This window comes from Melanerpes formicivorus, unplaced genomic scaffold (assembly GCF_026170545.1).
Source record: "Melanerpes formicivorus ecotype bairdi unplaced genomic scaffold, bMelFor1.0.p_v2 SCAF_2, whole genome shotgun sequence".
In the NCBI taxonomy this organism is placed as follows: Eukaryota; Metazoa; Chordata; class Aves; order Piciformes; family Picidae; genus Melanerpes; species Melanerpes formicivorus.
The window spans coordinates 51644002-51658895 of record NW_027142354.1 but is presented as its reverse complement, the minus strand read 5'-3'; the positions used below and the strand labels follow the sequence as shown (position 1 = coordinate 51658895).

The 14894-nt window shown below is 47.5% G+C and overlaps 1 protein-coding gene across 1 annotated transcript; it reads left to right on the top strand.

Annotated features, from left to right (window-relative positions):
* Positions 1-6953: 6953 nt before the first annotated feature.
* On the top strand, positions 6954-13035 carry BOD1 (biorientation of chromosomes in cell division 1). Its single transcript, XM_068160331.1, has 4 exons — positions 6954-7254; positions 8483-8607; positions 10784-10987; positions 12166-13035. Exons 1-3 carry the CDS (start codon positions 7024-7026, stop codon positions 10983-10985), a joined length of 558 nt encoding a protein of 185 aa, XP_068016432.1. The 5' UTR covers positions 6954-7023; the 3' UTR covers positions 10986-10987; positions 12166-13035.
* The last annotated feature ends 1859 nt before the right edge of the window (positions 13036-14894 follow it).

The window sequence follows — 14894 nt, the reverse complement described above, 5'->3', positions numbered from 1 at the left end:
CAGCCTGTAGGTCTGCATGGGGTTGCTGTGGCCAAAGTGCAGCACCTGGCACTTGGACTTGTTGAATGCCATCCCATTGGACTCCGTCCATCTGTCCAGTCGGTTGAGGTCCCTCTGCAGAGCCCTTCTGCCCTCTAACTGACCAACACCTGCTCCTAACTTGGTGTCATCTGCAAATTTGTTGATGACTGACTCAACCCCCTCATCCAGATCATCAATGAAGATGTTAAAGAGGATGGGGCCCAGCACTGATCCCTGGGACACACCACTAGTGACTGGCCGCCAGCTGGCTGTGGCACCATTCACCACCACTCTCTGGGCTCAGCCCTCCAGTCAGTTCCTAACCCAGCACAGAATGTTGCAGTCCAAGCCATGAGCTGACAGTTTAGACAGCAGTTTGTGGCCTTCCAGTATTTCAAGGGGGGCTACAAGAAAGCTGGGGAGGGACTTTTTAGTGATAGGACTAGTGATAGAAACCACCAAAATAGCTATTTTGAGAGAGTTGGGGCTATTCAGTTTGAAGAAGAGAAGGCTCCACAGAGACCTTTCTGTGGCCTTCCAGTATTTCAAGGGGGGCTACAAGAAAGCTGGGGAGGGACTTTCTAGTGATAGGACTAGGGTGGATGGAGCAAAATAGAAATGGGTAGATTGAGACTGGACGTTAGGAAGAAATTCTTCCCCATGAGGATAGTGAGACACTGACACAGGTTGCCCAGGGAGTTGGTAGAAGCCTCATCCCTGGAGGTTTTTAAGGCCAGGCTGAATGTGGCTTTGAGCAACCTGATCTAGCATGAGGTGTCCCTGCCCATGGCAAGGGGGTTGGAACTGGATGATCCTTGAGGCCCCTTCCAACCCTAACAATTCTAAGATTTTATGATTCTGTATGGAATGAACACCACCCTGGAGGTGGACACGTTGTGTACAAATTCTGCCTGCCTATGTCTCTGTGTACCTGCTCTTATAACAGCCAGATGCTTCTAAAGACACATTACACACACACATGTGTATATATGTACATCTGAAATAAAGCCATATATAAATCACAATACAGTGTTTGGCACCAATAATATTTATAATGCTGCAGGGCCCAGTCTTGCAAGCAAGGCATAAAAGCTAAACCTCAGGAGTAAATCCATTGCACCAGAATCGTTCCCAGTAGCACACTTGCAGCATCAGGGCCTTAGCCTGAGTCAAGGCCAGTTCAGAAAGCATGGCATGCATACAGCACATGTTCCATGGATAATATGTTGCTTGGCACAAATGGCAAACATGCAGGGAATACATGTTTCCTTCCAGAGCTCTGAATCCTCTGAAAGGCTGGCAGGCCGGGTGCCTGATTCACATTCTTCAGGAGAGAATTATGGGCTGGAGAACACTCCTCTGGCTTCTCAACTCTTTCAGTTATTTGCCACCTGTGTAGCCAAGCTGTCTGGTCTGTTAATCTATGGGATCTAAAAACTCTGGCCCTTCCTCCGGTTGCCAAAGCAAGCTCACTGCAGCTGACCCTGACCCATCCAAGCACAGGACAAATAGGCATGAAGAAGTCCAAAAGTTTGATGCAAGGATTAAACCATGAGTTTGGAACTGGTGGCACCAAATGCATCCAACACTCACACACAGATTTTCTCTGCTTCAGAGGTTTCTGCTCTGCTCTCTGGTTACTACCACAGGGCAGAGGATTCAGGCTGTATTCCTGAGCACAGCTCCATCCTTCCACGTGAAAGGAACAGTATCTGAGCTTCTGGAAAATGATACAACCCTACAAAAGTAGGCAAACTTGGCCCAAAGCCAGCGGGCATTGCCTGCATGCTCCTAATGGAGATGAGCAAATTTAGCCTCATTGACACCGCTGCTGGATTCACCTTGGTTTACAGTCAGCTTGTGCTAAATAACATGTTACAGTTCTCAGGCACAGACGTAACAGGGCAGTATCTAGGCTGCAAACACACCAGGGAAAAAGCTCACCTGCTAATAACAGCAACCCAGATTTGGGTCTGTACTGCTGGCGGTCCCAGTGTAGGGAGAAAGGGAGGCAGCTTCTACAGCTCCTACTCAGGAGCAGCTGTTTTATGTGTTGCACACAATACAGAAGCCCTGAGACCAACTCTGGCTTCAGCAGCATTTTACAGGGAAACAGAAATAATGAAGTGTACTCCAGTCATGATCTTCTCCACCTCCTGGAAGCACATTTCCCACCTAGAAAGCCTTTCCTGCAGAGGACATTAAAAGAGGTGGGGATGAAACCTAACACTCATGTCACTTCCCATAGCAAAAATACACACCTGTCAGATGCCCATTTCGAAACTGCTTGGCTAGGGCAACAAAATTACAAGTGCAACTCCAATAAAGCCCTGAAAGGGTTTCCCTTTATTTTTTTTGATATCATGGCAAGATTCCCAGAGGGCTTCTCCTACATGGATATTGTAAGACCAAGCTTTAAAAGTAGTATTGTTTTTCATTTACAAATTGGTTCCACTCAGAGAAGGGAATGCCTGCATATCCACTGAGCTTTGTCTAAGGTCCCTTTGGGGTTAAAACAGACTTGCTTTCATCCTACCCTGTTTCCTCATCTCAGAAGAGGAGATTTGTCTCTCTTTCTTGGCCCCCAAACCCTGCCCAGCACTAAGCTCTGCAGAAGTGGTTATGAGGGACATCTTGAAGCACCGAGAGTTCAATTCTCTATTAAAATGGACACAGGAGCATCTGAGCCTTTATGCTGGGAGCATTATCTACAATTTCAGAAGTATCCCAGACACCTCTTCCAAATTCCTGATAGCAGCTTGTCATTTGTAGTATTTGATTTTTTTTTCCCCCAAACACATTAAGCTGCTCACCCTATTTCTAAACCCAAAACATACAAGCAATGGAGACTCACAGTCCCATTTCAATGTTCTGTGGCCCAGTCTGTCAAGAAATCCTGCACTGTTTTCCAATTTAAGTGGCCAGAGTTCTACCATTTCATTGCTAACAATCTGTATGTGTGTGTGTGCGTGTGTGTGTGCATGAGAGGCAGTAGGAGTGTGTGAACACGGAGGTTCACTCTCTGCCTCTGCAACAGTCCCCACGGCAATTCCATCTGCGTTTCAGCACATACAGTGCCTGGCCACAGCCACCTGTTCCAGGTTTCTCCTTCTTATCATTGGCAAGGGCAAAGCTGTTAGAAACTAGACTCAGTAACTGACTTCTAATTTTGCAGCCAGAGGTTGTCAGGCCAAGGAGGAGAAAACTGCCAACTATGTCTCTTCTGTACAGCCTGTGTATTTTAACCATGATCCAGGAGCTGGAAAACCTCTAGACAGGAAAATTACCCTTCCTCTATTCTTAGCCACAGTGATTGCCCCCACCCCAAACCCACACAATCAGAGGCTTCTACCTCAAATTGTTCTGCAGGAAAAGCTACACACATTGTCTAAGGCAGAAATCTTGTCAAACAAGACAAAAGCCAACAGCGTCGCATGAAACATGTTGGGGGTTTCTGCCTTTCCAGCAGCTGACCTGACCCTGAGCACTGGAGATGGGCAGATTATGCCAGGCCTGGCATCAGGCAAGAGCATGAGCAAAGGTAGAGATCTGGAAGGGAATAAACTCATGTGTCCAGAGAGTGATAACACAGAATACAGATACACCCCCTCAGCAGTAATTGCGTTTCTACAGACTTGAAGAAAATCAGAAGCTGTGTGTACAGGGACACAGACAAGTTTCATCACTGAGGAAAATGGAGGCAGGACTCCATTTCTGTGTATTCTACACTGCAAGCACCAGACTGCCAGCTACACCATCCCTTAAAAGACAGAAAAACCACACAGAAACTGTACAGTCATGCAAGTTTGCAGTGATAGCTTTAAGGAGCAGAAGGGACTCAAGCACCATGAAACCAGGCTGCATTCACGTCACTTTTGTGGAACAACTTGGTTTTGTCAGCCAGTTGCAATCTCCATGAACTCTTGTAGGTAGCTGTAGCAGACAGTAACTTTTTCCCTATGATATCAGAATTTCCATGGAAAGAGGTGCTGGTTTACAGCTCTTGTGATAGCGACGACAACAGGAGGAGTGGAGAATGGGGGGCTGAGAAAGGGGGAAACTTGGAAGGCAGTGGTGGCAAACACAGACAACTGAACTCTGTCTCTGATCATCTGTGATAGAAATATGGCTCTGGAACTGCATGAACTGCCTAAAGCTTTCCATGAGGGCATGGAGTTCACAGATGTCACCAGTTTTGTACTAGAGATCTCAGGCAAGGAGAGGTCCACGGCTCTCATCCCCGGGGGACAAGCTGCTTTATCTAACAAACCACAATTTAATATGTTTGCCTGTTTGCTATGATGTTGGGCAGGAATATCCAGAGAGATTAGATTAAATACTGTATTTTTCTCATGCCCAGCTACAGTTCCCAAAACTATGAAGCGCTGCTTGACCTAGGTCACACAGCCTGTTTGTAAGCATAGCACATTCTTATCCCTGCTAACTAGCAGGTTTACCCCTTCCCCCACATCACCCAATGCCAGTTGTGTATCCTTTTGTGCCACGCTGAGAAACAAATCACTGCATTTATCTACAGATACAGGAAGAGGCCTAAAATAGGGATTTGCTTTGAGCAGTGCTCTGCATCAGCACTGCTCTCACATCTCAGAACCATCAAGGCGGTCCCAGACAAGCTGCCATGGCTGGGGATGATGACCGCATATAACTGAAGAAGAAGTTGCTCTGGGTGCTGCAGGTGGGAGACACCTTGGGTATGAGAGGTTTGTAGTAAGGCTTTACCTCTCCTGCATCATGAATACTCTCAGTCTCTTTGAGTAATTTGTTAATTGGGAGGAACTTTCACTTGTTGCAGCCTTCAGTAAATCCTGGGCTGGATTCTCCTAAGTGCAATGCACTGTTCAGAAGCTGCTTTTGCCTTTGAGGTTGCTCATCCCAGCCCCGCAGAGGGAAGTTGCAGTCCCCAGGGGACAGCAGGAAACTCATGGGAAAAACAACCGCCGCCTTCTTAGCTCACTTTCTACTGCTGCCTAAGCGGCTGCGATCTACACGGCCAGAGAGACCACCCCTCTGGCTTCTGCCACTTGTTCTCCGGCATCGCTAATCGATGAATTACGTCCCTGCCTGGCAGGGTGACGGCAGAGGAGAGGCTGTGCCAGCCCCAGGGCCGCTGCCGCCGGCGGCCGCCGCCTGCCCTCTGCTGGGACCGCCGCTCACGTTCCCTTCCACTCGCTTCCCAATGGGGAATGCCGGCCTGGGCTGCCGATCCCGGCCCCCGCCAGCAGCCACCTGCTTCAACCCCTCCATCTGATCCTCCGCGGGGTCCCCAGCCTGCGGGAGGCGTCTTAACCCATAAAAAGTACAGAACGAGGAGGTGTAGGCTCAGGCAAGGTTTTGCTGTCCAAAAAACCGTTCACATGCTGGTTGAGGAAGTCTCTGTCGGGCCCTGTGGCTGCTGCTGTATGCACCACAGCAGCACAGGGCTTGAAGGAATAGTCACATCCCTGTGGTTCTCACTGGGGCAGGGCATTACGACCGTTAGATAACACATTCCTGCTTGGGGTTATCTTCACGTGTAAGGATGGCGCCTGCACTAGTAAGATGCCAGCAAACTCCACGCTGGTGTGAGCTGGTCACAAATGGTGGGGAGAAAGGATTGCTGGCAGCTGTCAGGCAGGAATGCGATTCCACAGATACTTCCGAGTGCCTGGATGAGTAGTGGGGGAGGTTATCCCGAGACTTCAAGATAGCCAACAGGGACTAGTGACAGTCACAAGGCTGGAGGGGCAGCTTTTCTGCTCCAGCAGGAGAGAACTTGCATGTCTCCACAGAACAGGACAGTAGCATGAGATGCTTTTGTCAGTGTAAAGCTCGGGCGCTGTACATGCTACCATTTCCCCCTCTTCTCTCCTCAAAGCTGCCAGATGGAAAGGGACTTCTTACACTGCTTCTCAGAGCTGCTGAATTTTAATCAGGTAGAGGAGGACAATGTGTTGCATGAAAAACTTTGCCATCTTTTTGCTCATTCAGTAGTATACAAAAAGAAAGGTGGGGGTGCACCTATGCCGTGCATCTTCGTGGAGGACTGCATTCACACACAGATTGCACTCCTGCAGTGATGGCAATACCTGGAGCCCAATGTGACAAGGGAAGAAACAAAACCAAAGCGTAAGATTCGTACCCTGTATCTTGCAGGTAAAGTCAGGACAAAATAGGACACTGACAGCCTAAGCCTAACCACAGAGAAAGCACCTGTAGCAGAGACCCCTTGCTCAGTCATTCTGCAGGGACTTGTACTTGGGCTGGGCTCTGGCACTGCCCTTCCTTTTGCTAGTGGTGCAGTGACTGAAACCTCATGGGCCTTGTGAAATCCTGAATGATCCCTCACTAACTGATTATTTTTTTTCCCCAAAATTTGCACAAGTGCTCTCCTCGCTATACCACTAAGAGAAGCCACCCAAGTCACAACCTGGCAGTTATCTCTGAGGAGCCTGGAAGCCTCCCTGAGATGGGGATCCCAGACGGGGATGCCAGACCATCAAGACCAAAGGGGCTAGCACAATGCTGTCGTGAACGCAAGAACCCTGTCCCAAAGGGCTGACTGACTCTTCTGCAAGTGGACCCACGGAGCAGAGCGCTGCGTGCTCAGCATCCTGTGCCTTGCCTGGCTGGCTCACAACAGCACCAGCACCGCTCGCCGGGGCAGCCCAATGCCCCCAGACAGGCTGCTGGTGGCGCTCGGTAAAAGGCCGAAACGCGCTCCCAGGCGAACTCCAATTCTCGAGATGCATTGCAAAAGCAAAGCGCAGTCCCTCCACTGCCTTGTGGGGTGCCTTTGCCGCACCCCTGGGACTGGTAGTTCTCTGGGCCTGAGAGGCCCTTGGCATATTACAGCAAATCCTGCCGTGGCGGACTCGCCTCCCCACGATGCAGCGCGCCAGGGTGACGCAAAATGCGGCGCGCCGTCGGCGACAGTCGCGGTGCCGAGAGCCGCGAGAGAGCGAAGCGCAGCGGCTGGCGGGCCCCGGACGCAGGCCGTGGGCCATGTCCGAGAGCGGCGGCACCGGCGGGGCCGCCCCGGGCGGGGGAAGCGGCGGAGCGGGCGCCGGAGGGGGCACGGGCGGTGCGACCTCTGGCTCGGGGCCCGGCGCCACCGATCCGGCCTCGCTGCCGCCCGGCGACGCGCAGCTCATCGCCATCATCGTGGAGCAGCTCAAGAGCCGCGGCCTGTTCGACGGCTTCCGCCGGGACTGCTTGGCCGACGTGGACACCAAGGTAGAGCTGCCGAACCGGGTGTGGCTGCTCCCGGGCATCCCCTGAGGATCACCGGCGGGACGGGGCAGCCAGTATCTCCTCCCCAGGCCAGAGCTATGGGTGCCGTCCCCGAGGTCCTGCTAGCGTTAGCCGTAGCGGCACCTGCATCTGTTTCTCTTCCCCACTGCGTCCCGCACTCGGTGCTGGAGGAGGCCGGCCCGGATGGCGTACAGCAGCAGCACTGCTGTCTCGGTCGGTGGGGCTTCATGCCCCAGCTGCAACCGGCGTTTGTCAGGCTGCTCTAGAGGTGCACCTTGCTTGAAGCAATAGCAACTTCCTAGAGGAGAAATGAGCCAGAGAACGCAGATGTCCGTTTTCTAGCCCACAACTTATTAGGAAAACGGTTTCCCATATGAACGTTGTGCCTCTTGAGCATCATTTCCACGTTTCCAAAGCAAACATCTAACCTTTCTGTTATGCACAGATGTGCTCCGACTACTGTTTGAAAGGGTCAGGTCATCTGCACAGAGCAGCTGTAGGTCAGAGCAGCTTTGTTAGGGTAGATACATGCTGTCCAGGACAGACACTGACATACCTTACCAACCCTTTCATCCATCAACCCATATGCTTATTGAATCTTGAAACAGAAGTGTTGCCACCTCATTGTACTTTCCCCATGGTACCGAGATCTGAGTGGTCCTGTGCACTTGGTAGTTTGGTTCCTGTTTACTGAAATTCATTTTTCACTGATGAAACCCACAAAATTCTTGTTTCTGTGTTGGTGTCACAGAAGCAGATAATTAAGTTCTTTGTTAGTGACAATATCACTTGGCCAGTTTCCTAGGAATTCTGTGACTGAGGGTTTCCAGACAGCAAGGACTCTGCTTAAACAACTCTTATCTGCAGAGGCTGTTTGCATTTCCCTGAGTGAAATAGGCAGGCAACAGTTTGAAAACCCAGCTATTTAAATTGACAGCACACTGGCTGACTGTTCTTTACAGCTACCAATTGTGTGCTGAGAGAAAACAAGTTTAACTTTTGTTCAGAAAGTGAAAGGATGGAGATCATCATCGTATCAGTCAGGCTTGGAAGGGACCACAAGGATCATCTAGTTCCAACCATGGGCAGGGACACCCCACACACAACGGAGCAGTGGTGTGTGTGAAAAACAGATGCACTGTGAGGGGCTGTGGCAGGGGATCATTTTGAGATCTTTTAGCTGCTTAACCAGGTTGTTTACTTTTTTTAGCCAGCCTATCAAAATTTGAGGCAGAAAGTAGACAACTTTGTATCAACCCACCTGGACAAACAGGAATGGAATCCAGCAATGAACAAAAACCAGTTACGAAATGGGCTAAGGCAGAGTGTGATTCAGTAAGTAAAACAATGGTAATGCTATTTGATAAGTGATAATGCAGCTGTCACCACCTAAGTCAAGTAAGAATTTGCAGAATTAAGTTTTTCACAGCACTTGCTGTTGTGCTTCCCTGGATGTCATTATAATAGTGGATGCTGTCTTAACTCTCATTAAAATGCTTGCATTACTGCTTTACATGACACTGGAATTTTTATGAGGCCAGCAGCAGGATGAAGTACACATACTTGACATCTGGCCAGCTTTTCACTGCAGATAGCCACCACTGTGCTAGCAAAACTATCTGCTGTACAGAGCTGAATGACCTTGATCTTTATCTTCAGAACAGGGAAGAGCAGAGCCTACATCAGAAATACTCCTGAAGATGCCAAAGCATGTTTGAGCAGACTCTGACCACTAGCAGGCAGTAAGCACACTGGGCTAGCCACATTTCATGCTGCAGAGGGTAGCTTTTGTACAGCTGTTTAAGGTACTACATTTCCAGCACAAGAGGAAAGCCAGCTTAAACTGTGCTGAGTAGAGATTTAGGTTTAATATCTCTTGCTGCTAACTCATAGCAGTCTGAAGAAGGAGCCTGAGCTTAGTATCATAGTATCATTCAGGGTTGGAAGGAACCACAAGGATCATCTAGTTCCAACCCCCCTGCCATGGGCAGGGACACCCCACACTAGATCAGGCTGCCCAGAGCCTCATCCAGCCTGGTCTTAAACACCTCCAGGGACAGGGCCTCAACCACCTCCCTGGACAACCCATTCCAGGGTCTCACCACTCTCATGGTGAAGAAGCTTGTTTGATTATCTAGTGTGGGGTGTCCCTGCCCATGGCAGGGGGGTTGGAACTAGATGATCCTTGTGGTCCCTTCCAACCCTGAATGAAACTATGAAACTATGAAACTATGAAACTATGACTCAAGATTAAAAGTTGAGGATAAAAGCCTTTATAGTAAAAGTTGTGGGGAGAAGGGCAGTGGGGAGCTTGATAATAGCTTTTAAGGAAAAATAAGGAAAGGAAGGATTGTAAGGAAAGATACTAAAGTGTCTTGTAAGGAAAGTTGTACACAGAAATTACTTCAGAGCACTGGACAGAACCTGTAAATCATTTGTATGTAGTATTAGTTTGTTCAATCTGTAATTGGAGGAGAGAGTGTTCACTGCAAGTATAGAATTTATTGTCTTCCCTTGGAGTCATTGAGACATGTTATCACTTAATGTGCTTTCATTTCGTGTCACTGTACCAGGAGAATGAAGCATACAATTGACAAGTGTGATCCCAGAGAGTCTGCAAGAAGAAGGATGCAAACTGCTCCCTGTTAGCAGGTTGTTAGTGTAGGGATTGGACACACAGAACTAGGGAGTTTGGAGATCCCTTGCACTCCTGTAGCTGGAAGACTGAGCTCTGAGGGTGCCCAGATGTGTATGCCCTTTGTTGCAGGCACACATAGATGAGCTGTTACCTGGAGGTGAGGTGATGTGCATCACCCACTTGCTCACCAGCATTCACAGCCTTAGGAGCCTTGTGGCTCCTTCTCCAAGTGCCAGGCATCGGCTCCATTTCCTGTCCCCTGCTCCCTCGCAGACATGACTTAAGCCTGCTAGACAGCCTGTGCCCCACAATCCAAGAGTCTGACACAGCCCCTGAAGTAATAAGTCACTTCAATTACTAGTGTTCAGTTCCAGAAACTTTGCTGTGTGCTACATGTACTTGTTTTTCTAATTAATACCCATCTGTCTAGACTTAACAGTTACAAGGAGTGAGTGACAGTAATGTTATTAGGGGGCAGGCTGCTTCTCCCTCCAGTCAGCCAAAAAAAAGACTGCTCTCACCTGCCCTCCTCCTCAGAATAGCTTGCATCCCTTGTTTGTGCCAAAATGTGTTTGTTTGCTCTCATGTTGGCCTCATTTCCACATGGGCCCTATTAAAGTGGCTCTTGTCCAACATGTCATTTAAGTACCTGGGAGACCAGATGTCAGTTGTTAATTCTGTAGGGAAAAGTGAGAGGGGGTGGGGGGAAATAGGTGATTGAAACAGCTCCCTGTTAAGGATCTACTCAGTGGCCTGCAGTTCTCACCATGTTAATGCTAATTGCAGTTGACAGGAGGGCTCTGGAGAGTTCCTGGAGGAGATTGGGAAGAAGTTTTTCAGAGGAGCTGAATGATTCCTTTGTCTTTGTTCAAGGTCAGGAATGCTGGAAGCCGGAGTGGACAGAATTATTTCTCAGGTGGTGGATCCAAAACTAAACCACATCTTCAGGCCCCAGATAGAGAGGGCGATTCATGAATTTTTGGCTGCACAAAAGAAAGAGGAAAGTGTGCCAGCTCCTCCTCCTCCAGAGCCTGAGAATAAGGATCCTCCTGCTCCATCTCAGGATGCCTCCTAAAGGTCTTGTATCTGCACTTACTACTTGGGTTTTGTATGCACCTCACCTCTAGCTGGTTTATTGCAAGATAAAGAAGATGGTGTATTTTTCCTGGCTTGGCATTTTGATCATCAGCATATTGTCAGTGTAAGACAATCATCTGAGCTGCTTCCACTGAAGTGTCTGCTAAAAATATATTAGGACTGAAGACATAGGTATGATGTGAATTAGCTATCAAGGACCACAGTGCCAGTGCTAGTTTTAGATCAGGCCAAAAAGGGCTTTTATTCCAGTAAAAGCATATCAAGCAGTGGTTGACATGAAATTGGCTGGATAGCTTTCAGAACAGTATCAAATGGATTAAATATATATATCCTTTACTGAAAGCAAGCTGGAAGTAGAGTGGTGACAAGTTACTGTGCTTTAGCATTGAAAGTTTCAGATAGCTCTTCTTTAGAGCATATACTCGAGTGCTGAATTGTTAGTGACTGAAATACTCACTGCTGGAGTAAGGGTAATGTCTCTGGGAGTGAATAACTGCTCATTCCAAATTGACTGGCTTAAATAGAGCAACCTATATCTTTGCAGCTGAAAGGACTGAGGGTGCCTTTGTTGCAGACAAGTTTATTCTGGCTTTTGTGATTAAAATAACTCAAGGGGCCTCAGGGAGGCTGTAATTGCTACTCTGTCTTAACACAAATGACTGTGCACCCCTCGCTGCTCAGGCCCTGTATCTTAACGTTGATTTGAGTATTGAGGCCTGTGAGCACATTTTAGAGGAGCCACAATCTTGATGGAAAATTTCAACCTGCAGTTGTGCTGAGGAACTTAAAACCATACTGCATGAAAGGAAGTTAATTGTGAATTGTTCTATCTGCTGGGGCTTTCTGAAAACTAATGCATTAAGAAGGAATAACCTACAACAGCTGTTCTTATTGTGTGGAATAATTAGAGCAACTAGCATCATTTTTAACCCAATAATAGAGGTTCAAGTGCCTGTAGTATCATCCTGAATTATTTATTTATCTGTGACTTACAGCTTTAATGCCTTGATCTTTGCATTTATCTGATTCAAGTAGTCTGAAGTCCATTATAATCTGCAGCTAAGTGCAGCTATTAATTAATACAGTCTAATCTATTCTCTATTCAAATGCCTTTACTCCTGAAGGTGCCATCCTCTAAACTCTATTTTTTCTTGCAGACAGTTCCTGATACTGAGCAGCTGCAGTTGCAAAATACGTGACCTGATAGATTGGCAGTGGATTGCTTGTTCCATTTGGTGCAGGATTGCTGTCTGCCAAAGATGATTAACCTTTACCAGACCTGTGGGAAGGCACTGAAATCAGTGAAGTTCAGAGGCACCTGGAGTTCTGTGAGCAGAGAGCCAGCCAAAGCGTGAAGATATTTTTGCTGTTAACTGCACGCAGTCCAGTGAGCAGCATGTGTGCCTCTTAGTCATGCCTGCAGGCAGGGGAGCTGGCTCTTGTCTGGGGGGAGTAGGAAAGTAGTTTGAGATGGCATTAGGCTTGGGAGCAGGAAGAAAAGAAAGTTGTTTTGGGGCGTGGGGTAGTCTCTTGGAAACCAAACAAGAGCTGTCAGATTTTCTTTGATGTAAGCCAGATGAGAGGAAGCATCACACACCTCTGCTGCATAGTGCAGCATGAAGCAGTAGGTGCCAGGTCAGGTATAACTCACTGCACTGCCTGCTTTAGAAAAGACATTTCCTCTTTAAAACTGGAAAGACCACTTCAGGATCAGTTATCTAGATAGTTGGTGTAGCATTGCAGGAAAATGTTTACAGTTGGCTATGACTATAGCTGATTTAACTCTTAATTCCCAGGTAACTCTGGGAAGCAAAAGGCACCAGAGTAGGTGATCAGTTTGAAACTTCTCTTTCAATTTGAAAGACTTTTCTTTCCTGTGAAATTTCTCAGGTGCCTAGTGGAAACTGTCCTATGCTTTCAGCTTGAATGCATGCAGTGTCCTCTGGATGACAGTCAAGTAGAGAATGTGATCAAATATTCTGCCAGCAAATGTCCATACTTTTTGCAATAAAAGACTTTGAAAAGCATCTCTCACTCCTAGTTTTTGTTGGTTTTCTTTTCTTAAGGAAAAACTACTTTAAAGAAATCCCAGAGTCCTGATTGCAGGAATCCTAATGGAAGTGTGACCTTACAGTTCATAGATTGAGCCAGGAGGTTGTTAGGTTGGACGCAATGATCTTGAAGCTCTCTTCCAACCTGGTCTGGTCTGGTCTGGTCTATTCTATTCTATTCTATTCTATTCTATTCTATTCTATTCCTATGGAAGAAGATGGATATTGGTTATCTTACCCACATAAGGTCTCTCAATAATTGAAAAATCAAAGAACTGACCTTGCCTCACATCATTTATGAGCTATGACTCCAGAAGTCTGGTACTAGTGATGACAGGCTACAGACCTTACTTTGTGTATGTGAACAGATGCAGTTCCAGCTATATTCTGTACCCTTTTCAGTGTGGGTAATTTGTAGGTAGCTTTGATGCTGTGGTTTAATTTTGTAGCTAATTTCTTTTGCTTAGTACCAGCTCTCAGCACAGTTACATAGAGAAACAGATGATGCCACACCTGATATTACAAGCCCTTCACAAGAGAATTCTGTGAACTTCACTGCACTAAGCTTGCATTTTTTGCAGTGCTGCTGATACACAATTCTTCTGTCTAGTATTTTTTTTCTCATTGAAGAATGTTCCTCTCAGAATGGGACCCTCAATGCCTGCACACTTTAGCAGTAACCATACTGGCCACAACTTTTCCTGAGAGGATCTGAGAAATAAAGTCTGTACTTCCAGGATAATCTGGTTGTGTGGCTTGACTTGCTGTTCTTTCATCTGGTTCTTGCTATAAAACAGGAGAAGGGGTGCATGAGGAAAGGACTCTCTCCTGCATGTTGATTTGGTGGTTAAAGACCGCTCTCCAAATCAGTAGTAGGTGTTTTCCCTTCGAGCCTTAAGGGCAGCTCTTGGCAGGAGAAGATCTGCCTTTTACCTCCTGGTAGGATGTCTTGACCACTTTTTTGAAACTGAGCCATTTATGCAGGAAAGAGAGAAAGAGTTCAAGAGTTTGAGAAGAGAGCAAGTGAGAAGGATTCTAACTGCTTTAGACAAATTCTGGATTGCAGCAGTAGTAGTTGGGGACCATGAATGCAATTTCAGTTTAAAAAAAAGTTTAGTAAGTAGAGCTGGATTTATTGCAGTGAGGAAGGAATCAACCTGTGTTTCCTACCTCTAACATGTGCTTTAACAGGTGAGGGAAAGAGAATAGAATCAGCCACCATGGCTTTTGAAAGGTTTTGCTATTGTTCTGTCTTTGAATGTGGTGCAGTGTTAAACTGAACACCAACACTCTGCCACTGCTGTGCAGGGCTGTGCCTTTAGCTGGTTTCGACCTATGCACAGTTCCTGATTGTAGTAACTTGGGGAGGGGGTGGGGTGCTTTTGGATCAGAACTGAGGCACCTAGTGAGATTAGGCAGACAAGCTGTATTTGGGATCATAGTCTTTAACATTTGGGCTCCAATATCCTTGTTTTGGATCAGGGCCTTGGAAGTAACAAGCTTTGGACTTCTCAGGATCTCAGGTAGTGATAGGACTAGGGGGAATGGAATGAAGCTGGAGGTGGGGAGATTCAGGCTGGATGTGAGGAGGAGGTTCTTCACCATGAGAGTGGTGAAACCCTGGAATGGGTTGTCCAGGGAGGTGGTTGGGGCCCCGTCCCAGGAGGTGTTTAAGCCCAGGCTGGATGAGGCTCTGGCCAGCCTGATCTAGTGTGGGGTGTCCCTGCCCATGGCAGTGGGGTTGGAACTAGCTGATCCTTGTGGTCCCGTCCAACCCTGAATGATACTATGATACCATGATACTATGATACCTTACATCTATTGTGGCCACCAAG

Coding starts and splice junctions, on each gene's coding strand:
- BOD1 (XM_068160331.1), top strand. CDS start 7,024: ATGTCCGAGAGCGGCGGCACCGGCGGGGCCGCCCCGGGCGGGGGAAGC. Junction 7,255..8,482: donor TGGCCGACGTGGACACCAAG/GTAGAGCTGCCG, acceptor TACTTTTTTTAG/CCAGCCTATCAAAATTTGAG. Junction 8,608..10,783: donor CTAAGGCAGAGTGTGATTCA/GTAAGTAAAACA, acceptor TCTTTGTTCAAG/GTCAGGAATGCTGGAAGCCG.